At 44.5% G+C, this 27,968-nt stretch overlaps 1 protein-coding gene across 1 annotated transcript in view; it reads right to left on the bottom strand.

The window, feature by feature from the left end:
* The window catches only part of LOC128666683 (gastrula zinc finger protein XlCGF48.2-like), a 150,792-nt gene that overhangs the window by 30,461 nt on the left and 92,363 nt on the right, over nucleotides 1-27,968 (bottom strand). The window contains exons 8-11 of the mRNA XM_053721412.1: nucleotides 20,542-20,649; nucleotides 11,234-11,341; nucleotides 9,401-9,508; nucleotides 1,946-2,053 (exon numbers count right to left, since the gene is read on the bottom strand). Of these exons, the coding sequence (XP_053577387.1) occupies nucleotides 1,946-2,053; nucleotides 9,401-9,508; nucleotides 11,234-11,341; nucleotides 20,542-20,649 (432 nt within the window). The remainder of the gene's footprint in view (nucleotides 1-1,945; nucleotides 2,054-9,400; nucleotides 9,509-11,233; nucleotides 11,342-20,541; nucleotides 20,650-27,968) is intronic.

Genomic DNA, 27,968 nt, shown 5'->3' with positions numbered 1-27,968 from the left:
CATTACACACATACTCACCTTTACCCTGTATTCCTCAGATACATCACACACATGCACTTACCTGTACCCTGTATCCCTCAGACACATCACACACATGCACCTGTACCCTGTATCCCTCAGACAGATAACACACATACACTCACCTGTACCCTGTATCCCTCAGACACATCACACACATACACTCACCTGTACCCTGTATCCCTCAGACACATCACACACATACACTCACTGGTACCCTGTATCCCTCAGACACATCACACACATACACTCACCTGTATCCTGTATCCCTCATACACATCACACACATATACACTCACCTGTACCCTGTATCCCTCAGACACATCACACACATACACTCACCTGTACCCTGTATCCCTCAGATACATCACACACGTACACTCACCTGTACACTGTATCCCTCAGACACATCACACACATACACTCACCTGTACCCTGTATCCCTCAGACACATCACACACATACACTCACCTGTGCCCTGTATCCCACAGACACATCACACACATACACTCACCTGTACCCTGTATCCCTCAGACACATCACACACATACACTCACCTGTACCATGTATCCCTCAAACACATCACACACATAGACTCACCTGTACCCTGTATCTCTCACACATCACACACATACACTCACCTGTACCATGTATCCCTCAGACACATCACACACATACACTCACCTGTACCCTGTATACCTCAGATGCATCACACACATACACTCACCTGTACCCTGTATCCCTCAGACACATCACACATATACACTCACCTGTACCCTGTATCCCTCAGACACATCACACACGCATACACTCACCTGTACCCTGTATCCCTCACACACGACACACGTACACTCACCTGTAACCTGTATCCCTCAGACACATCACACAAATACACTCACCTGTACCCTGTATCCCTCAGACACATCAAACACATACACTCACCTGTGCCCTGTATCCCTCAGACACATCACACACATACACTCACCTGTACCCTGTATCCCTCAGACACATCACACATATACACTCACCTGTACCCTGTATCCCTCAGACACATCACACACATACACTCACCTGTACCATGTATCCCTCAAACACATCACACATATACACTCACCTGTACCCTGTATCCCTCAGACACATCACACACATACACTCACCTGTACCATGTATCCCTCAAACACATCACACATATACACTCACCTGTACCCTGTATCCCTCAGACACATCACACACATACACTCACCTGTACCCTGTATCCCTCAGACACATCACACATATACACTCACCTGTACCCTGTATCCCTCAGACACATCACACACATACACTCACCTGTACCATGTATCCCTCAAACACATCACACATATACACTCACCTGTACCCTGTATCCCTCAGACACATCACACACATACACTCACCTGTACCATGTATCCCTCAAACACATCACACACATACACTCATCTGTACCCTGTATACCTCAGACACATCACACACATACACTCACCTTTACCATGTATACCTCAGACACATCATACACATACACTTACCTGTACCCTGTATCCCTCAGACACATCACACATATACACTCACCTGTACCCTGTATCCCTCACACATCACACACATACACTCACCTGTACCCTGTATCCCTCAGTCACATCACACACATTCACTCACCTGTACCCTGTATCCCTCAGACACATCAAACACATACACTCACCTGTGCCCTGTATCCCTCAGACACATCACACACATACACTCACCTGTACCCTGTATCCCTCAGACACATCACACACATACACTCACCTGTACCATGTATACCTCAGACACATCACACACATACACTTACCTGTACCCTGTATCCCTCAGACACATCACACATATACACTCACCTGTACCCTGTATCCTTCACACATCACACACATACACTCACCTGTACTAATATCGTCACTGATTTCCTGCTTTACAGCTTCCAGTTGACTCATTACATACAGATCATTTGTTTGTTCAGCATTAAGTGTGACTTCAGTCTTAACATCACCTGCATAGATCATATAAATATAGTCACATTTTAGCTTTTTAGCACTGAACAAGGGAAATTGTAATATCTTAATGTCACACACATACACTCAACTTTACCCAATATCCCTAAGCCTTAAGTCCAACATACATGACACACACTCACCTGTGTCTTGAATCCCTTCAACAAGTCATACACATACATTTACCTGTAGCCTGTATCCCTCAGACATGTCACATACATACACTCACCTGTACCCTGTATCCCTCAGACACATCACACACTTACACTCACCTGTACCCTGTATCCCTCAGACACATCACACACATACACTCACCTGTACCCTGTATCCCTCAGACACATCACACACATACACTCACCTGTACACTGTATGCCTCAGACACATCACACACTCATCTGTACCCTCTATCCCTCAGACACATCACACACTCACCTGTACCCTGTATCCCTCAGACACATCACACACTTACACTCACCTGTACCCTGTATCCCTCAGACACATCACACACTTACACTCACCTGTACCCTGTATCCCTCAGACACATCACACACATACACTCACCTGTACACTGTATGCCTCAGACATGTCACATACATACACTCACCTGTACCCTGTATCCCTCAGACACATCACACACATACACTCACCTGTACCCTGTATCCCTCAGACACATCACACACATACACTCACCTGTACCCTGTATCCCTCAGATACATCACACACATACACTCACCTGTACCCTGTATCCCTCAGATACATCACACACATACACTCACCTGTACCCTGTATCCCTCAGATACATCACACACATACACTCACCTGTACCCTGTATCTCTCAGGCACATCACACACACACACCTGTACCCTGTATCCCTCAGACATGTCACATACATACACTCACCTGTACCCTGTATCCCTCAGACACATCACACACTCACCTGTACACTGTATCCCTCAGACATGTCACATACATACACTCACCTGTACCCTGTATCCCTCAGACACATCACACACATACACTCACCTGTACCCTGTATCCCTCAGACACATCACGCACATACACTCACCTGTGTCCTGTATCCCTCAGATACATCACACATGTACACTCACTGTAATGTCCTTACATAGCAAACATTAACTTTTTATATGAATGATGCACTTGCAACTTCTAAATGTAAACTGGCACTTTATTTACTGGATTACATAACAAGGTGCTCCTGTAGATTTGCACACAGTAATATGGATAGATACACATATATAGTCCTTTATAATGATTGGCTGCTGCACTCCTTATATAAGCAGTCCTGTACACTGTGTATGCAGCACTATAGTAATCCAGGGTAACTTATAACTGTATAACTGCAATATAACTAATAATGTGTAACTGACAATTCTTACTCTTCCTGACTGGCTAATGCTGTATCCTCTGCAGTGATCTGTAGCTGACATTACATTTATTATTATTATTATTAGCACTTGTCAGAACCTGAGGTTCAGTCCTTGTACTTTATAACTGCATCACAAACTGTCACAAGATGGCTTCTCTGAACTGTTCTGATTCTAAGCACAGCCCACTTGATGACATCATCTTTGTATGGAAGCCTCAATGTGCCATCTAAACAAACCAGGAAGTAAGAACAACACTACATCTCCTTTCCTACTTTTTTTTTTTTAAATAAACTTAACTGCACAACAACAACCGTAAGATAAATCAGTCTTCTCCAGCATCCTCTTCTATTGTGGAAGTGAAAGCTGCTTCTTGTTTCTTCCGTTGACGAAAGTTTCTCTGATATGTTGCAAGTTGTCTCCGGCGAGTGTCTCTGAGATTCACTTCAGGAGACCAACGAACAACAGGTGTTCGTTGCCTGGGAGTACGAGCTTGACTATTGTGGTCCTGGATAGAATTTCCTGACTCATCAGTACAAGGTTCTTCTATTGAGGTTGGTATTGCTGAGTCATCTTCTGTAGTTGAGTCAGAGCCTGTGTTTCATGCCAAACACCTCCCCAGATAGCAGAGTCATTGTCTAATTGCATTTGTATGTGATGGTCCTCACCAGCCTGTTCTCTCCTCTCTAGCCGTGGTCGTAGTTGGTTCACATGGCGGCGACACACACCTGATTCAGTGGTTATCACATACATCTTTGGGCCCTCGACCTGGGCAACAACACCTGGTGCCCATTTTTCCTCTGTATGGTACACCCCATACCAAACCAAGTCTCCTTCTGTATAGGTCCGTGAAGGTTTTCCACTCTCATTTTATCTTGCATGATGCGGACTGTTTATGCTATATCTGGTGTGATTAAATCCAGCTTTGTACGGATCTTCCTGCCAAACAATAGTTGAGCTGGGTCAATTCCTGTGGTGGGGTGTTGAGTAACCCTATATTGTTGCAAAAATTGTAAAATGTTTTTAGTATTAACCTGCTTCTCTGCTTTTAGAGCTTTCAGTGCCCTTTTAAAGGTTTGGACAAATCTCTCTGGTTGCCCGTTGGTGGCTGGGTGATATGGTGCCGTCCGATGATGGTGAATTCCATTCGTATGTAAAAAATTCTGGAAGTCTTGTGACACAAACTGGGGACCATTCTCTGTGACCAGTTTTCTTGGCAACCCAAATAATGAAAACAGTCTTTCTAATGCTGATATGACTTCAGTAGTTGTAGTCCTTGTCATTGGAATTACTTCTGGCCACTTAGAGTGTGCATCAATTATGATTAAGTATGAGATTCCATCAATAGGACTGGCAAAGTGCAAATGTAGTCTCTCCCAAGGAGTAGTAGGCCAGTCCCATGGTTGTACAGCTCCTCGTGGAAGCTGTCCTCGAGCTTGAACACACCGTTTGCATGCCATAACATAGTTCTCAATATCCTTATCAATGGCCGGCCACCAAACATGACCCCTAGCCTTCTGTTTCATTCTGACAATGCCTTTGTGTCCTTCATGAAGGAGTTTTGCCATAGCCCGTTAGGAACCAGAACTCTCTCACCCCATAAAATACATCCATTTCTGAGTGTGAGTTCTTTTGCTCGTAGTATGTATGCTCGCTGCACATCACAGCCAGTTCTTGGCTAGCCATCTCTCAAATACTTTGCCAGAAGTTGTAATTCAGTATCACAAGCTGTCTCCTTTGCAATTTGTTTGGCATGTACTATACCCGTAAAACACACACTTGGAAGGCTTTCTTGAACAACTGGTGAGGAATTCATTAGTGGAAGCCTGGACATGGCATCAGCATTGCCATGGGAATCATGGGCCCGGTATTTGATGGAGTAATGATATGCTACCAAAGTTAGAGCATACCTTTACAATCTAGCCGCTGTAGTGGTTGAAATTCCTTTCCTTGGATTAAAGATGGTCAGCAGTGGCTTATGATCAGTTAAAAGAGTATATTGTCTACCATAAATATAGTTATGGAACTTCTTAACAGCCCATACAATGGCCAATGCTTCCTTGTCTAATTGGGAATAGTTCTTCTCTACCGTCGTTAGAGAACGGGAAGCAAAGGCTACCGGTCGGTCTGCCCCATCTGGCATTGTGTGTGACAAGACAGCCCCTAACCCATAAGGTGAAGCATCACATGCTATCATGAGTGGTTTCTGAAGATCATAGTGCATTAACATGCAGGAACACAGGAGTAGGTACTTGGATTCCTGGAAGGCTTGATTGCATTCATTGCTCCACAACCAGGGTTGATTTGTCTCAAGAAGCTGATGTAGTGGGTGTAACGTATGGGCTAGCTGGGGAAGAAAACGGTGGTAATAGTTAAGGAGACCAAGGTATGAACATAGTTGTGATGCATTCTGTGGTATAGGAGCTTCTTGCAAGGCCTTGACTTTGTCATCAGCAGTGTGTAGACCATGACAATCTATAACATGGCCACAAAATTCTAATTTGTCACGCATGAAAGCACACTTCTCCAAGTTGACCTTCAACCCGTAGGTCATTAGCCACTACAGTACCCTTTCTACATTGTGTCAATGTTCTTCCTCCATCCTGCCCGTGATTAACATGTCATCTAAAAGGCATTGGACATAGGGTAGTCCATTTAACAGTTCTTCCATGGTGCGTTGCCAGATGGCTGGTGCAGGAGCAATGCCAAAGACCATACGATTATATTGAAATAAACCACGATGAGTACTGATGGTGAGTAACCTGCGGGAATCTGGATGTACTTCAAGTTGAAGGTAAGCATTTTTTAAATCAATCTTTGTGAAATGTTGTCCCCCAGCTAAGTTAGCAAAAATCTCTTCTGTCCTGGGTAATGGATACTTATCCACTGCTAGCTGTTCATTCAACACCATCCTTAAGTCTCCACATATTCGGATCTGTCCATCTTTCTTTCTTACCGGTACAATAGGAGAAGTCCACTCACTACGATGCACTGGGGTTATAATCTTTAACTCTTCTAACCTCCTCAGTTCAGCATCAACTCCTGCCCTTAAAGCAAATGGCACAGTTTGTGCTTTGAAAAAACTTTGGCCTTGCTCCAGGTTTTAACTGTAACCGTACCCTTTTGTTCTTAACTTTACTCCTGTGTTCCCGCATGTTAATGCACTATGATCTTCAGAAACCACTCATGATAGCATGTGATGCTTCACCTTATGGGTTAGGGGCTGTCTTGTCACACACAATACCAGATGGGACAGACCAACCGGTAGCCTTTCAGTCCAGGAAACCCAGTTATCTGTGTCAGGGTCAAATTCTTTCAATGCTCCAAATACAGCCATTATAGCGTGAGTTTGTGGTAGTATACTTTTCGCCAGATGTAATGTCCTTACATAGAAAACATTAACTCTTTATATGAATGATGTACTTGCAACTTCTAAATGTAAACTGGCACTTTATTTACTGGATTACATAACAAGGTGCTCCTGTAGATTTGCACACAGTAATATGGATAGATACACATATATAGTCCTTTATAATGAATGGCTGCTGCACACCTTATATTAGCAGTCCTGTACACTGTGTATGCAGCACTATAGTAATCCAGGGTAACTTATAACTGTATAACTGCAATATAACTTATAATGTGTAACTGACAATTCTTACTCTTCCTGACTGGCTGATGCTGTATCCTCTGCAGTGATCTGTAGCTGACATTACATTTATTATTATTATTATTAGCACTTGTCAGAACCTGAGGTTCAGTCCTTGTACTTTATAACTGCATCACAAACTGTCACAAGATGGCTTCTCTGAACTGTTCTGATTCTAAGCACAGCCCACTTGATGACATCAACTTTGTATGGAAGCCTCAATGTGCCATCTAACCAAACCAGGAAGTAAGCACAACACTACACTCACCTGTACACTGTATCCCTCAGACACATCACCCACATACACTCACCTGTGCCCTGTATCCCTCAGACACATCACACATGTACACTCACCTGTACCTTGTATCCCTCAGACACAGCACACATATACACTCAACTGTACCCCTCAGACATGTCACATACATACACTCACTTGTGCCCTGTATCCCTAAGACACATCACACACATACACTCACCTGTACCCTGTATCCCTCAGACACATCACACACATACACTCACCTGTATCCTTTATCCCTCAGACACATCACACACATACACTCATATGTACCCTGTATCCCTCAGACACATCACACACATACACTCACCTGTACCCTGTACCCCGCAGACACATCACACATATACACTCACCTGTACCCTGTATCCCTCAGACACATCACACACATACAGTTACCTGTACCCTATATCCCTCAGACACATCACCCATACACTCACCTGTGCCCTGTATCCCTCAGACACATCACACATATACACTCACTTGTACCCTGTATCCCTCAGACACATCACACACATACACTCACCTGTACCATGTATCCCTCAGACACATCACACACATACACTCAACTGTACCCTGTATCCCTCAGACACATCACACACATACACTCACATGTACCCTGTATCCCTCAGATACATCACAGACATACACTCACCTGTAGCTTGTATCCATCAGACACATCACACAAGTACTCACCTGTACCTGTATCCCTCAAACACATCACACACATACACTCACCTGTACCATGTATACCTCAGACACATCACACACATACACTCACCTGTGCCCTGTATCCCTCAGACACATCACACACATACACTCACTTGTGCCCTGTATCCCTCAGACACATCACACATATACACTCACTTGTACCCTGTATCCCTCAGACACATCACACATACACTCACCTGTACCCTGTATCCCTCAGACACATCACACACATACACTCACCTGTACCCTGTATCCCTCAGACACATCACACACATACACTCACCTGTAGCTTGTATCCATCAGACACATCACACAAGTACTCACCTGTACCCTGTATCCCTCAAACACATCACACACATACACTCACCTGTACCCTGTATTCCTCAGACACATCACACACATACACTCACCTGTACCATGTATACCTCAGACACATCACACATACACTCACCTGTGCCCTGTATCCCTCAGACACATCACACATATACACTCACTTGTACCCTGTATCCCTCAGACACATCACACACATACACTCACCTGTACCTGTATCCCTCAGACACATCATACACATACACTCAACTGTAGCTTGTATCCATCAGACACATCACACAAGTACTCACCTGTACCCTGTATCCCTCAAACACATCACACACATACACTCACCTGTACCCTGTATTCCTCAGACACATCACACACATACACTCACCTGTACCATGTATACCTCAGACACATCACACACATACACTCACCTGTGCCCTGTATCCCTCAGACACATCACACACATACACTCACCTGTACCCTGTATCCCTCAGACACATCACACACATACACTCACCTGTACCCTGTATCCCTCAGACACATCACACACATACACTCACCTGTACCCTGTATCCCTCAGATACATCACACACATACACTCACCTGTACCCTGTATCCCTCAGACACATCACACACACATACAGTCACCTGTACCCTGTATCCCTCAGACACATCACACACGTACACTCACCTGTACCCTGTATCGTTCAGACACATCACACTCATACACTCACCTGCACCCTGTATCCCTCAGACACATCACACACATACACTCACCTGTACCCTGTATCCCTCAGACACATCACACACATACAATCACCTGTACCCAGTATCCCTCCGACACATCACACACGTACACTCACCTGTACTCTGCACCCTCCGACACATCACACACATACAGTCACCTGTACACTGTATCCATCAGACATATCACACACATACACTCACCTGTACTCTGCACCCTCCGACACATCACACACATATACTCACCTGTACTAATATCGTCACTGATTTTCTGCTTCACAGCTTCCAATTGACTCATTACATACAGATCATTTGTTTGTTCAGCATTAAGTGTGACTTCAGTCTTAACATCACCTGCATAGATCATATAAATATAGTCACATTTTAGCTTTTTAGCACTGAACAAGGGAAATTGTAATATCTGAATGTCACACACATACACTCAACTTTACCCAAAATCCCTAAGCCTTAAGTCCCACATACATGACACACACTCACCTGTGTCTTGAATCCCTTCAACAAGTCATACACATACACTCACCTGTACCCTGTATCCCTCAGACACATCACACACATACACTCACCTGTACCCTGTATCCCTCAGACACATCACACACATACACTCACCTGTGCCCTGTATCCCTCAGACACATCACACACATACACTCACCTGTACCCTGTATCCCTCAGACACATCACACACATACACTCACATGTACCCTGTATCCCTCAGATACATCACAGACATACACTCACCTGTAGCTTGTATCCATCAGACACATCACACAAGTACTCACCTGTACCTGTATCCCTCAAACACATCACACACATACACTCACCTGTACCATGTATACCTCAGACACATCACACACATACACTCACCTGTGCCCTGTATCCCTCAGACACATCACACATATACACTCACTTGTACCCTGTATCCCTCAGACACATCACACACATACACTCACCTGTACCCTGTATCCCTCAGACACATCACACACATACACTCACCTGTACCCTGTATCCCTCAGACACATCACACACATACACTCACCTGTAGCTTGTATCCATCAGACACATCACACAAGTACTCACCTGTACCCTGTATCCCTCAAACACATCACACACATACACTCACCTGTACCCTGTATTCCTCAGACACATCACACACATACACTCACCTGTACCATGTATACCTCAGACACATCACACATACACTCACCTGTGCCCTGTATCCCTCAGACACATCACACATATACACTCACTTGTACCCTGTATCCCTCAGACACATCACACACATACACTCACCTGTACCTGTATCCCTCAGACACATCACACACATACACTCAACTGTAGCTTGTATCCATCAGACACATCACACAAGTACTCACCTGTACCCTGTATCCCTCAAACACATCACACACATACACTCACCTGTACCCTGTATTCCTCAGACACATCACACACATACACTCACCTGTACCATGTATACCTCAGACACATCACACACATACACTCACCTGTGCCCTGTATCCCTCAGACACATCACACACATACACTCACCTGTACCCTGTATCCCTCAGACACATCACACACATACACTCACCTGTACCCTGTATCCCTCAGACACATCACACACATACACTCACCTGTACCCTGTATCCCTCAGATACATCACACACATACACTCACCTGTACCCTGTATCCCTCAGACACATCACACACACATACAGTCACCTGTACCCTGTATCCCTCAGACACATCACACACGTACACTCACCTGTACCCTGTATCGTTCAGACACATCACACTCATACACTCAACTGCACCCTGTATCCCTCAGACACATCACACACATACACTCACCTGTACCCTGTATCCCTCAGACACATCACACACATACAATCACCTGTACCCAGTATCCCTCCGACACATCACACACGTACACTCACCTGTACTCTGCACCCTCCGACACATCACACACATACAGTCACCTGTACACTGTATCCATCAGACATATCACACACATACACTCACCTGTACTCTGCACCCTCCGACACATCACACACATGTACTCACCTGTACTAATATCGTCACTGATTTTCTGCTTCACAGCTTCCAATTGACTCATTACATACAGATCATTTGTTTGTTCAGCATTAAGTGTGACTTCAGTCTTAACATCACCTGCATAGATCATATAAATATAGTCACATTTTAGCTTTTTAGCACTGAACAAGGGAAATTGTAATATCTGAATGTCACACACATACACTCAACTTTACCCAAAATCCCTAAGCCTTAAGTCCCACATACATGACACACACTCACCTGTGTCTTGAATCCCTTCAACAAGTCATACACATACACTCACCTGTACCCTGTATCCCTCAGACACATCACACACATACACTCACCTGTACCCTGTATCCCTCAGACACATCACACACATACACTCACCTGTGCCCTGTATCCCTCAGACACATCACACACATACACTCACCTGTACCCTGTATCCCTCAGACACATCACACACATACACTCACCTGTACCACGTATCCCTCAGACACTTCACACACATACACTCACCTGTACCCTGTATCCCTCAGATACATTACACACATACACTCACCTGTACCACGTATCCCTCAGACACTTCACACATACACTCACCTATACCCTGTATCCCTCAGACACATTACACACATACACTCACCTGTACCCTGTATCCCTCAGACACATTACACACATACACTCACCTGTACCCTGTATCCCTCAGACACATCACACATATACACTCATCTGTACCCTGTATCCCTCAGACACATCACACATATACACTCACCTGTACCCTGTATCCCTCAGACAAATCACACACATACACTCACCTGTACCCTGTATCCCTCAGACATATCACACACGTACACTCACCTGTACTCTGTATCCCTCAGACACATCACACACATACACTCACCTGTACCCTGTATCCCTCAGACACATTACACGTGTACACTCACCTGTACCCTGTATCCCTCAGACATGTCACATGCATACACTCACTTATTTTAAAAAATCAGGTAAACAGAATCTTAAGAAATCAGAAAAGATGGCGTTAGAGTCTCTGCAAGCTAATCAAGACATTGTTATAAGGAACTCTGACAAAGGAGGAAACATTGTTGTACTCAATAAGAGTGATTACTTTGGAGAGGCTCTACGTCAATTGAGTGACACTTCGACTTATAGATTGCTCAATGGTAATCATACTATTGTATTCAGGAGACAATTGTTGACAGTGCTTGATGAGGGTGTTTATTTGGGAGTGTTCAAACAGGATGATTTACAACATCTTGTACCGGAATTCCCTATAGTGCCTTTGTTTCACTATATGCCGAAGGTACACAAGAATCTGGTCCAACCACCCAGTAGGCCCATTGTATCGGGCATTGGGTCTCTACTTGAATCGAGTGGTTGGACTCGATCCTTCAGCCGATAGTGAGGAGCTTATATAGTTACCTGAGAGACTCCTCACATCTCCTTGATAGCTTGAAAGCAGTTAAATGGCAAAAAGGTTACTCATGGGTAGTTGTTGACAGTGCATCACTGTAAATGTCCATCTGTAAATGTGTGTGATGTGTCTGAGGGACACAAGGTACAGGTGAGTGTATGTATATGCCTATGTCTCAGGGGACACAAGGCACAGGTGAGTGTATAAAGCAGAGTAGAAGAAGGCCGCTCCAAACTCACCAGCTGCATACAATCCTGGGCTCACACTAGTGACATCAGATGCCATAAAAAAACACTACAGCAACACAATAGGATACACATAGGCAGTGTGCAATGCTATCCCTCATACACATCACACACACATCCACTCACCTGTACCCTATATCCTTCAGACACATCACACACATACACTCACCTGTACCCTGTATCCCTCAGACACATCACACACACATACACTCACCTGTACCCTGTATCCCTCAGACACATCACACACATACACTCACCTGTACCCTGTATCCCTCAGACACATCACACACACATACACTCACCTGTACACTGTATCCCTCAGACACATCACACACACATACACTCACCTGTACCCTGTATCCCTCAGACACATCACACACATACACTCACCTGTACCCTGTATCCCTCAGACACATCACACAAATACACTCACCTGTACCCTGTATCCCTCAGACACATCACACACATACACTCACCTGTACCCTGTATCCCTCAGACACATCACACACATACACTCACCTGTGCCTTGTGTCCCCTGAGACATAGGCATATACATACACTCACCTGTGCCTTGTGTCCCTAGGACACATCATACATATACACTCACCTGTACCCTGTATACCTCAGACACATCATACACGTACACTCACCTGTACCCTGTATACCTCAGACACATCACACACATATACACTCACCTGTACCCTGTATACCTCAGACACATCATACACGTACACTCACCTGTACCCTGTATCCCTCAGACACATCACACACATACACTCACCTGTACCCTGTATCCCTCAGACACATCACGCACATACACTCACCTGTACCCTGTATCCCTCAGACACATCACACACATACACTCACCTGTACCCTGTATACCTCAGACACATCATACACGTACACTCACCTGTACCCTGTATCCCTCAGACACATCACACACATACACTCACCTGTACCCTGTATCCCTCAGACACATCACGCACATACACTCACCTGTACCCTGTATCCCTCAGTCACATCACACACTCACCTATACCCTGTGCCCCTCAGACACATTACACATATACACTCACCTGTACCCTGTATACCTCAGACACATCATACACGTACACTCACCTGTACCCTGTATCCCTCAGACACATCACACACATACACTCACCTGTACCCTGTATCCCTCAGACACATCACGCACATACACTCACCTGTACCCTGTATACCTCAGACACATAACACACATACACTCACCTGTACCCTGTATCCCTCAGTCACATCACACACTCACCTATACCCTGTGCCCCTCAGACACATTACACATATACACTCACCTGTACCCTGTATCCCTCAGATACATCACACACATACACTCACCTGTACCCTGTATCCATCAGTCACATCACACACATACACTCACCTGTACCCTGTATCCCTCAGACACATCACACACATACACTCACCTGTACCCTGTATACCTCAGACACATCACACACATACACTCACCTGTACCCTGTATACCTCAGACACATCACACACATACACTCACCTGTACCCTGTATCCCTCAGACACATCACACACATACACTCACCTGTGCCCTGTATACCTCAGACACATCACACACTTACACTCACCTGTACCCTGTATCCCTCAGACACATCACACACATACACTCACCTGTACCCTGTATCCCTCAGACACATCACACACATACACTCACCTGTACCCTGTATCCCTCAGACACATCACACACATATACACTCACCTGTACTCTGTATCCATCAGACACATCACACACATACACTCACCCGTACCCTGTATCCCTCAGACACATCACACACATACACTCACCTGTACCCTGTATCCCTCAGACACATCACACATATACACTCACCTGTATCCTGTATCCCTCAGACACATCACACATATACACTCACCTGTGCCCTGTATCCCTCATACACATTACACATATACACTCACCTGTACCGTGTATCCCTCATACACATCACACACATACACTCACCTGTACCCTGTATCCCTCATACACATCACACACATACACTCACCTGTACCCTGTATCCCTCAGACACATCACACATATACACTCACCTGTACCCTGTATCCCTCATACACATTACACATATACACTCACCTGTACCCTGTATCCCTCATACACATCACACACATACACTCACCTGTACCCTGTATCCCTCAGACACATCACACACATACACTCACCTGTACTCTGTATCCCTCAGACACATCACACACATACACTCACCTGTACCCTGTATCCCTCAGACACATCACACACATACACTCACCTGTACCCTATATCACTCAGACACATCCCACATATACACTCACCTGTACCCTGTATCCCTCAGACACATCACACACATATACACTCACCTGTACCCTGTATCCCTCTGACACATCACACACATACACTCACCTGTACCCTGTATCCCTCAGACACATCACACACACATACACTCACCTGTACCCTGTATCCCTCAGACACATCACACACATACACTCACCTGTACCCTGTATCCCTCAGACACATCACACACATACACTCACCTGTACTCTGTATCCCTCAGACACATCACTCACCTGTACCCTGTATCCCTCTGACACATCACACACATACACTCACCTGTACCCTGTATCCCTCAGACACATCACACACATACACTCACCTGTACCCTGTATCCCTCAGACACATCACACACATACACTCACCTGTGTCCTGTATCCTTCAGACACATCACACACATACACTCACCTGTGCCCTGTATCCCTCAGACACATCACACACATACACTCACCTGTACCCTGTATCCCTCAGACACATCACACACATACACTCACCTGTACCCTGTATCCCTCAGACACATCACACACATACACTCACCTATGCCCTGTATCCCTCAGACACATCACGCACATACACTCACCTGTAACCTGTATCCCTGAGACACATCACACACATACACTCACCTGTACCCTGTATCCCTCAGACACATCACACACATACACTCACCTGTACCCTGTATCCCTCAGACACATCACACATGTACACTCACCTGTACCCTGTATCCCTCAGACACGTCACACACATACACTCACCTGTACCCTGTATCCCTCAGACACATCACACACATACACTCACCTGTACCCTGTATCCCTCAGACACATCATACATGTACACTCACCTGTACCCTGTATCCCTCAGACACATCACACACACATACACTCACCTGTACCCTGTATCCCTCAGACACATCACACACATACACTCACCTGTACCCTGTATCCCTCAGACACATCACACACACATACACTCACCTGTACCCTGTATCCCTCAGACACATCACACACATACACTCACCTGTACCCTGTATCCCTCAGACACATCACACACATACACTCACCTGTACCCTGTATCCCTCAGACACATCACACACATACACTCACCTGTACCCTGTATCCCTCAGACACATCACACACATACACTCACCTGTACCCTGTAACCCTCAGACACATCACACACATACACTAACCTGTACCCTGTAACCCTCAGACACATCACACACATACACTCACCTGTACCCTGTATCAATCAGACACATCACACACATACACTCACCTGTACCCTGTATCCCTCAGACATATCACACACATACACTCACCTGTACCCTGTATCCCTCAGATACATTACACACATACAGTCACCTGTAACCTGTATCCCTCAGACACATCACACACATATACACTCACCTGTACCCTGTATCCCTCAGATACATTACACACACACTCACCTGTAACCTGTATCCCTCAGACACATCACACACGTACACTCACCTGTACCTTGTATCCCTCAGATACATCACACACACATACGCTCACTTGTACCTTGTATCCCTCAGACACATCACCCACATACACTCACCTGTACCCTGTATCCCTCAGACACATCACACACATACACTCACCTGTACCCTGTATCCCTCAGACACATCACACACATACACTCACCTGTACCCTGCATCCCTCAGACACATCACACACATACACTCACCTGTACCCTGTATCCCTCAGACACATCACATACATACACTCACCTGTACCCTGTATCCCTCAAACACATCACACACGTACACTCACCTGTACCCTGTATCCCTCAGACACATCACACACACATACACTCACCTGTACCCTGTATCCCTCAGACACATCACACACATACACTCACCTGTACCCTGTATCCCTCAGACACATCACACACATACACTCACCTGTACCCTGTATCCCTCAGACACATCACACACATACACTCACCTATGCCCTGTATCCCTCAGACACATCACGCACATACACTCACCTGTAACCTGTATCCCTGAGACACATCACACACATACACTCACCTGTACCCTGTATCCCTCAGACACATCACACACATACACTCACCTGTACCCTGTATCCCTCAGACACATCACACATGTACACTCACCTGTACCCTGTATCCCTCAGACACGTCACACACATACACTCACCTGTACCCTGTATCCCTCAGACACATCACACACATACACTCACCTGTACCCTGTATCCCTCAGACACATCATACATGTACACTCACCTGTACCCTGTATCCCTCAGACACATCACACACACATACACTCACCTGTACCCTGTATCCCTCAGACACATCACACACATACACTCACCTGTACCCTGTATCCCTCAGACACATCACACACACATACACTCACCTGTACCCTGTATCCCTCAGACACATCACACACATACACTCACCTGTACCCTGTATCCCTCAGACACATCACACACATACACTCACCTGTACCCTGTATCCCTCAGACACATCACACACATACACTCACCTGTACCCTGTATCCCTCAGACACATCACACACATACACTCACCTGTACCCTGTAACCCTCAGACACATCACACACATACACTAACCTGTACCCTGTAACCCTCAGACACATCACACACATACACTCACCTGTACCCTGTATCAATCAGACACATCACACACATACACTCACCTGTACCCTGTATCCCTCAGACACATCACACACATACACTCACCTGTACCCTGTATCCCTCAGATACATTACACACATACAGTCACCTGTAACCTGTATCCCTCAGACACATCACACACATATACACTCACCTGTACCCTGTATCCCTCAGATACATTACACACACACTCACCTGTAACCTGTATCCCTCAGACACATCACACACGTACACTCACCTGTACCTTGTATCCCTCAGATACATCACACACACATACGCTCACTTGTACCTTGTATCCCTCAGACACATCACCCACATACACTCACCTGTACCCTGTATCCCTCAGACACATCACACACATACACTCACCTGTACCCTGTATCCCTCAGACACATCACACACATACACTCACCTGTACCCTGCATCCCTCAGACACATCACACACATACACTCACCTGTACCCTGTATCCCTCAGACACATCACATACATACACTCACCTGTACCCTGTATCCCTCAAACACATCACACACGTACACTCACCTGTACCCTGTATCCCTCAGACACATCACACACACATACACTCACCTGTACCCTGTATCCCTCAGACACATCACACACATATACACTCACCTGTACCCTGTATCCCTCAGACACATCACACACATACACTCACCTGTACCCTTTATACCTCAGACACATCACACACATACACTCACCTGTACCCTGTATCACTCAGACACATCACACACATACACTCACCTGTACCCTGTATACCTCAGACACATCACACACATACACTCACCTGTACCCTGTATCCCTCAGACACATCACACACATACACACACCTGTACCCTGTATCCCTCAGATACATCACACACATACACTCACCAGTGCCCTGTATCCCTCAAACACATCACACACGTACACTCACCTGTACCCTGTATCCCTCAGACATATCACACACATACACTCACCTGTACCCTGTATACCTCAGACACATCACACACATACACTCACCTGTACCCTGTATCCCTCAGACATATCACACACATATACACTCACCTGTACCCTGTATCCTTCAGACACATCACACACATACACTCACCTATTCCCTGTATCCCTCAGATACATCACACACATACACTCACCTGTACCCTGTATCCCTCAGACACATCACACACATACACTCATATGTACCCTGTATCGTTCAGACACATCACACACATATGATAACAAATACCAAAGTATCACAAAAGAAAAATGAATGGAATAAATGTGATCAAAAGAAAAAAGCTCCCAAAAAAAAAAAAAAAAAAAAAAAAAAAAAAAAAAAAAAAAAAAAAAGGAGTGAATAAATATACGTGGTGCCACTCACGTATAATCAACCTAAATAAATAAAGTTCATATAAGGATATGTGTACTTTTCCCGGCACTCTTCAATCTTCTGTGTGGTCTCTCTTGATCCTCATAAAAAAGAAGAAATATGCCACATAGCGTAATTCTGTAATATTGTTGCAATAAGAAACTTGTGTCTGTGCAAATGGTTACTCACATGCGGTAGAGCTATAGCCTAGCTCAGGTAGAAGCGCACACCCTCTTTTATACTGTTGGGTAAAACAGATTCTTGTTCTTGTCGTTCAGATAAATGAATTTATTAAAACATCATAAAATATATATATAAAATAGCGTCACCAGACCTGCTAACAACACCTTCTATAATAAGTATAGGCAATACAGTGTAGTAATTGCTCAGTATGAGCTTAACAGAGTACTAGAAACCGTGGTAAGGAGTGTAGAAACTGAACCACACAACCTCCCCCAGAAAGACCAGGACTGTTTGTTCCTTGGCGCCTTCCTAAATACCTGCACACCAATAAGGAGAGCAACAGTTACTGGTCTTTCTGGGGGAGGTTGTGTGGTTCAGTTTCTACACTCCTTACCACGGTTTCTAGCACTCTGTTAAGCTCATACTGAGCAATTACTACACTGTATTGCCTATACTTATTATAGAAGGTGTTGTTAGCAGGTCTGGTGACGCTATTTTATATATATATTTTATGATGTTTTAATAAATTCATTTATCTGAACGACAAGAACAAGAATCTGTTTTACCCAACAGTATAAAAGAGGGTGTGCGCTTCTACCTGAGCTAGGCTATAGCTCTACCGCATGTGAGTAACCATTTGCACAGACACAAGTTTCTTATTGCAACAATATTACAGAATTACGCTATGTGGCATATTTCTTCTTTTTTATGAGGATCAAGAGAGACCACACAGAAGATTGAAGAGTGCCGGGAAAAGTACACATATCCTTATATGAACTTTATTTATTTAGGTTGATTATACATCACACACATATACACTTACATGTACCCTGTATCCCTCAGACACATCACACACATACACTCACCTGTACCCTGTATCCCTCATACACATCACACACATACACTCACCTGTACCCTGTATCCCTCAGACACATCACACATATACACTCACCTGTACCCTGTATCCCTCAGACATGTCACATACATAGACTCACATCTGCCCTGTTTCCCACAAACACATCACACATATACTCACCAGTGCTAATATTGTCACATATTTCCTGCTCTGGAGCTTTAGTCATATTACTTAGCCACTGATCTTGTGTTTGTTCCGAATTACATGAAATCAAAGCATCATAATCACCTGAAGTAAAAATGTAAAAAAGAAAATTTATGCTTACCTGATAAATGTATTACTTTTTGACATGATGAGTCCACGGATCATCTAATTACTATTGGGAATATCACTCCTGCCCAGCAGGAGGCGGCAAAGAGCACCACAGCAAAGGTGTTAAATATCACCTCCCTTCCCTCCCACCCCAGTCATTCGACCGAAGTAAAGGAGAGAAAGGAAGTAACAAGGTGCAGAGGTGTCTGAAGTTTATAACAAACCATCAACCTGTCTATAAAACAGGGCGGGCCGTGGATTCATTGTGTCAAAAAATAAATACAATTATCAGGTAAGCATAAATTTTCATTTCTTTTTAATGACACAATGAGTCCACGGATCATCTAATTACTATTGGGAATCAATACCCAAGCTAGAGTACACAGATGATACGGGAGGGACAAGACAGGGAACCTAAACGGAAGGCACCACTGCTTGAAGAACCTTTCTCCCAAAAGCGGCCTCAGCTGAGGCAAAAGTGTCAAATTTATAGTACTTTGAAAAAGTGTGAAGAGAGGACCAAGTTGCAGCCTTGCAAATCTGTTCCACAGAAGCTTCATTTTTGAATGCCCATGTGGAAGCAACAGCCCTCGTGGAATGAGCCGTAACTTTCTCTGGAGGGTGCTGTCCAGCAGTCTCATAGGCAAAATGTATGATACTCTTCAGCCAAAAAGGAAGAGAAGTAGCCATGACTTTTTAACCCTTACGTTTTCCCGCGAAAACCACAAACAAGGCAGAAGACTGCCGAAAATCCTTAGTCGCCTGTAGTTAAAATTTTAAAGCACGTACCACGTCTAAATTGTGTAGAAGCCGTTCCTTCTGAGAAGAAGGATTAGGACACAAGGAAGGAACAACAATCTCCTGATTAATGTTCCGGTCAGAAACTACTTTAAGAAGAAATCCTAATTTAGTACGGAAAACTACCTTATCCGAATGAAAAATAAAGTAAGGGGACTCATACTGCAATGCCGAGAGCTCTGACCCTCTACGAGCAGAAGAAATAGCAACAAGAAACAAAACTTTCCAAGATAACAACTTAATATCTAAGGGATGCATAGGCTCAAACAGAGCCCCTTGAAGAACCTTAAGAACTAGATTAAGACTCCATGGAGGAGTAACTGGTTTGAACACAGGCCTGATCCTGACCAAGGCCTGACAAAAAGATTGCACGTCTGGTACGTCCGCCAGACGCTTATGTAAGAAAATAAACAAGGCAGATATTTAACACTTTAGGGAACTTGTCGATAATCCTTTCTCCAAACATTCTTGGAGAAAAGACAAAATTCTTGGAATCCTAACTACTCCAAGAGTAGCCCTTGGATTCACACCAATAGAGATATTTACACCATATCTTGTGGTAAATCTTTCTAGTTACAAGTTTACAAGCCTGAATCAGGGTCTCTATGACCGATTCTGAAAAGCCCCGCTTGGATAAAATTAAGCTTCAGAGAAACTAGATTTGGATGAAGAAAGGGCCCTTGAAGTAGAAGGTGCTTTCTCGACGGAAGTCTCCAAGGTGGAAGAGATGACATGTCCACCAGATCTGCATACCAACCCTGGACCTCGATCCGTACCTCGGAAGCTTGGCATTCTGTCGAGATGCCATGAGATCCAATTCCGGCTGACCCCATTTGAGAATAAGACTGGAAAACACTTCCAGATGGAGTTCCCACTTCCCCGGGTGAAAAGTCTACCTGCTTAGGAAGTCCACCTCCCAGTTGTACACTCCTAAGATGTGGATTGCCGACAGACAGCAAGAGTGGGATTCCGCCTACCAAATTATTTTGGCTACCTCTGTCATTGCTAAGGAACCCTGCGTTCCTACCTGATGGTTGATGTAAGCCACTGAGGTTATGTTGTCCGACTGGAACCTGATGAACTGGGCCGAGGCTAACTGGGGCCAGGCCAGAAGAGCATTGAAGATTGCTCTCAGCTCCAGAATGTTTATAGGCAGAACAGACTCTGACTGAGTCCAAACTCCCTGAGCCTTCAGGGAGCCCCAGACTGCTCCCCATTCTAGAAGACTGGCGTCTGTTGTCACAATCACCCAGGAGGGTCTGGGAAACAAGGTTACCTGGGAGAGATGATCCTGAGACAACCACCATTGAAGAAAATTTCTTGTCTCCTGCTCCAGTAGAATTCGTGGAGACAAATCCACATAATCTCCGTTCCATTGACTGAGCATGTTTAACTGAGGTCTGAGGTGGAAACGAGCGAACGGGATGATGCTGCCACTATCAGCCCGATTACCTCCATGCACTGAGCCACTGATGGCCGAGGAGTGGACTGAAGCGCTAGGCAAGAATCGAAAATCTTTGATTTCCTTCTGTCACAAAAATCTTCATTGATAGGGAATCTATTATGGTTCCCAAGAAAGTTACTCTCGTATTTGGAACTAAGGAGCTCTTTCCAAATTTACCTTCCAACCGTGGGAATCGCAGGAAGGATAACAACCTTTCCGTGTGGGACCTTGCTTGTTGAAAGGATGACGCCTGGACCAGGATGTCGTCCAGATAGGGCGCCACTTCAATGCCCCGTAATCGGAGCACCACCACAAGAGATCCCAGAACCTTTGAGAAAATTCTGGGAGCTGTAGCAAGACCGAAAGGAAGAGCCACGAATTGGAAGTGTTTGTCTAGAAAGGCAAACCTTAGAAACTTGTGATGATCCCTGTGAATGGGAACATGCAGGTATGCGTCTTTTAAACCCACCGTTGTCATAAATTGACCCTCTTGGACCAAAGGGAGAATGGAACGAGTAGTTTCCATCTTGAAGGACTGCACTCTGAGAAATTTGTTTAGACTATTGAGATCTAAAATTGGCCTGAAGGTTCCCTCGTTTTTGAGAACCACGAACAGATTAGAATAAAACCCCAGACCCTGTTCCTGCATTGGAACAGGAACTATCACTCCCAGGTAGAAGAGGTCTCTTACACAATGTAAGAATGCCTCTCTTTTTGTCTGGTCTACAGATAATCTTGAAAGCAGAAACCTACCTCTGGGAGGAAAACTCTTGAACTCCAGTTTGCATCCCTGGGACACTATGTCTACTGCCCAGGGATCCTGAACATCTCAAACCCAGGCCTGAGCGAAGAAGGAAAGTCTGCCCCTACCAGATCCGGTCCTGAATCAGGGGCAGGCCCTTCATGCTGTCTTTGATTCAATAGCAGACTTCTTCGATTGTTTTCCCTTATTCCAAGACTGATTGGGTCTCCATGAAGGATTAGACTGTTCCTGCTTGGAAGCGGAAGAGGAAGAATTTCCCTTGAAATTTCGAAAGGAACGAAATTTACTCTGACGTCCCTTTTGCTTGTTTCTCTTATTCTGAGGGAGAAGATGACCCTTACCTCCAGTAATATCAGAGATTATTTCCATTATTCCTTTGTAAGGAATCGCTAAAATCTTAGACTTAAGAGGATACATCCACAGACCAAGGTTTAAATCATAAGGCTCTGTGAGCTAGAACAGAGAAACCTGAAATCTTTGCTCCCAGTTTTATAACTTGTAGGGAAGCATCCGTAATAAAGGAATTAGCCAACTTAAAAGCTTTTATCCTATCCTGGATCTCATCCAGGGGAGTGTCTGTCCTAATAGCATCAGACAACGCATCAAACTAATATGCTGCCGCACTAGTGATGGTAGCAATGCACACAGCTGGCTGCCATTGTAAACCCTGGTGTGCATACATCTTTTTGAGTAACCCCTCTAAATTTTTGTCCATAGGATCTTTGAAAGCACAACTATCCTTTATGGGTATAGTAGTTCTCTTAGCTAGGGTGGAAACAGTTCCTTCCACCTTGGGGACTGTTTGCCAAGCCTCCTTGACAGAGTCGGCTATGGGAAACATCTTTTTAAATATAGGAGATGTAGAAAAAGGGATACCTGGTCTCTCCCACTCCTTAGCAATGATCTCAGAAGCTCAGTCTGGTACCAGAAAAACCTCTATCGAGGAAGGTACGTCAAAATATTTGTTTAGCTTACTGGATTTCTTAGGATTAACAACGACCGTGGAATCGCTGTCGTCCAATGTAGCTAAAACCTCCTTAAGTAACAGACGGAGGTGTTCTAGCTTAAACCTGAACGATACCACTTCAGTATCAGCAAGAGGAATTACACTGTCAGAATCTGAAATTTCACCTTCAGATGCTACTACGGTATACTCCTCCTCAGGCTTCTGGGAGGGGGCATTCGAAATAGCAACAACTGCATCAGAAACCTTGCTTATTGAATGTAAAATTTTGGACGCTTGAGGAGAAAGCTGCGGCATATATTGAACATTGTCATTGGATTCCTGAACAGCATCCTCTTTGGAAAATGTTGGCTCAGAAAAAAGTCTATCCCTGTAGTTTAAAGTTCTCTCAAAACATGATGAACAGAAAGGGATTGGTGGTTCCACATTGGCATCAAAACATAAAGAGCAAGTGACACTTTGTAAGGCCTTTTGGTCCATTCTGCTCACAATTAAACAATTTATCATAAAAGGATTACATTTTATTAATTAAAGTCAAAAAGGGAAATTTATGCTTACCTGACAAATTTATTTCTTTTACGATATGACAAATCCACGGATTTCATCCTTACTTATGGGATATCGCCTCCTGGTCAGCAGGAGGAGACAAAGAGCACCACAAAAGAGCTGTATATATAGCTCCTCCCTTCCCTCCCCCTCCAGTCATTCGACCGAATTTAGGAAGAGAAAGGAAAAGCCAAGGTGCAGAGGTGACTGAAGTTTAACAAAAATAAAGACCTGTCTTAGAAAATGACAGGGTGGGCCATGGACTTGTCATATCGTAAAAGAAATAAATTTATCAGGTAAGCATAAATTTCCTTTTCTTTTACAAGATATGACGAGTCCACAGATTTCATCCTTACTTATGGGATACAATACCAAAGCTATAGGACACGGATGAAAGGGAGGGACAAGACAGGAACCTAAACGGAAGGCACCACTGCTTGAAGAACCTTTCTCCAAAAAACAGCCTCTAACAAGGCAAAAGTATCAAATTTGTAAAATTTGGAAAAAGCGTGAAGAGACGACCAAGTTGCAGCCTTGCAAATCCGTTCAACAGAAACATCATTTAATGCCCAAGAGGAGCCACAGCCCTAGTAAAAAGAGCTGTAATTCTTTCAGGAGGCTGCTGTCCAGCAGACTCATATGCAAAAAGGATGATATTCTTCAGCCAAAAAGAAAGGGAGGTAGCCGTAGCTTTCTGGCCCCTACGTTTTCCAGAAACAACAAATAATGAAAATGATTGACGAAATTCTTTAGTCGCCTGCAAGTAAAACTTCAGGGCACGGACCACGTCCAAGTTATGTAACAGATGCTCCTTCTTAGAAGAAGGATTGGGACACAATGAAGGAACAATAATTTCCTGAGTAATATTCTTGTTGGAAACAACCTTAGGAAGAAAAACCAGGTTAGGTACGTAACACTACCTTATCGGAATGAAAAATAAGGTAAGGAGAGTCACATAGTAGAGCCGAAAGCTCAGAAATAGCAACCGAAAATAAAACTTTCCAAGATAACAACTTAATATCTATGGAATGCATAGGTTCAAACGGAACCCCTTAAGAACTAAATTCCAACTCCAAGGAGGAGCAATAGGTCTAAACACAGGCCTGATCCTAGTCAGGGCCTGACAAAAAGATAGAACATCCGGAATATCTGCCAGACGTTTTAGTAGCAAAATAAATAAATCAGAAATCTGTCCCTTTAAGGAACTTGTTGATAACCCTTTCTCCAATCCTTCTTGGAGAAAGGACAAAATCCTAGGAATCCTAAACTTACTCCATGAGTAACCCTTGGATTCGCACAAATAAAGATATTTACGCCATATCTTATGGTAAATCTTTCTAGTAACAGGCTTACGTGCCTGGATCAAAGTATCAAATACCGAATCAGAGAACCCTCGCTCAGATAAAATCAAGCGTTCAATTCTCCAAGCAGTCAGCTGCAGAGAAAATAGATTCGGAAGATGGAAGGGTCCCTGAATGAGAAGATCTTCCTCAACGAAATCGGCTATGTTGGCAGAGATTACATGTCCACCAAATCGGCATACCAAGACTTGCAAGGCCATGCCGGAGCGACGAGAATCCCGAAACCTTCTCTTGTTTGACTCGAACAGTCATCCTGGGAAGGAGAGCAAATTGCAGGAACACCGAAACTGGGCTGAACGAACAAGTCCCTGCCAAGGCATATACCAGTTCGACTGGTGAATCACTGGAACTGGATCCGCATCTTGTATGCTAGGCATTCTAACGAGACTCCATAAGATCCAATGCCGGCCTGCCCCAGCTGAGAAACAGGTAGGTAAAAACCTCCAACGAAGTTCCCATTCCCAGATGAAAAGTCTGACTGTTCAGAAAATCCGCCTCCCAGGTTTCCACACCTGGGATGTGGCTCGCCGACGAATAATAATAGTGAGACTCCGTCCACTAAATCATCATGGCTACGTTAGTCCTCACCAAGGAACTCCTTGTTCCTCCCTGATAAATGACGCAAACTACTGTCGCAATGTTCTGATTGGAATCTTTTAAAAGTGGCCGAAGCCAACTGAGGCCAAGTCTGAAGTGCCTTGAATAGTGCTCACAGCTGTAAAACATTGATGGGAAGGAGAGACTCCAGTCGAGTCCATACACCCTGGGTCCCCAGGGAGGCTGTCTTCTGATCTTAATATTAGAAAAGATAAATTCGTACAATCTCCATTCCACTGTCTGAGCATGTGCAATTTTAAAGGCCTGAAGGAGCTCAGAATCTTAAATATTCTGACCCGTCAAAAAAAACTCTTCTGCTTAGAGAGTCGATTAGAGTTCCCCACCTATGAGTCCCCAGGTAGGGTAGAACAATGTCGGAACAAGACTTCGTCAGCTGAAAAGACGACGCCTGGATCAGAATGCCATCCAACTAAGGCGCCACCGTAATGACCCGCGGTCTTAGAACCGCCAGCAGAGACCCTAGAACCTTTGTGAAAATCCAGGGTGCCATGGCCAGACTAAAAGACAGAGTCACGAACTGAAAATGTTTGTCCAAAAAGGCAAAACACATGAACTTGTGATGATCTCTTTGGAAAGGACATGAATATATATATTCTGTAATCCACGGAATACATAAATGGACCCTCCTGGGTATGGAAACCAAAATCTTAGAAGAAGAAGACACATCCACAGACCAAGATTTCAACCCGAAGGCTCTGCGTGCAAAGACGGAAATCCCGAACACTTAGCCGCCAACTTTGAATCTGCAAGAAAGTCTATAACCGAACTGGCTAAGGCCAGAACTATAATTCCTTATATCCT

This window comes from Bombina bombina, chromosome 7 (assembly GCF_027579735.1).
Source record: "Bombina bombina isolate aBomBom1 chromosome 7, aBomBom1.pri, whole genome shotgun sequence".
Lineage (NCBI taxonomy): Eukaryota > Metazoa > Chordata > Amphibia > Anura > Bombinatoridae > Bombina > Bombina bombina.
Note: the sequence above shows the minus strand (reverse complement) of the source record. Positions and strands in the feature narration are given on the sequence as shown.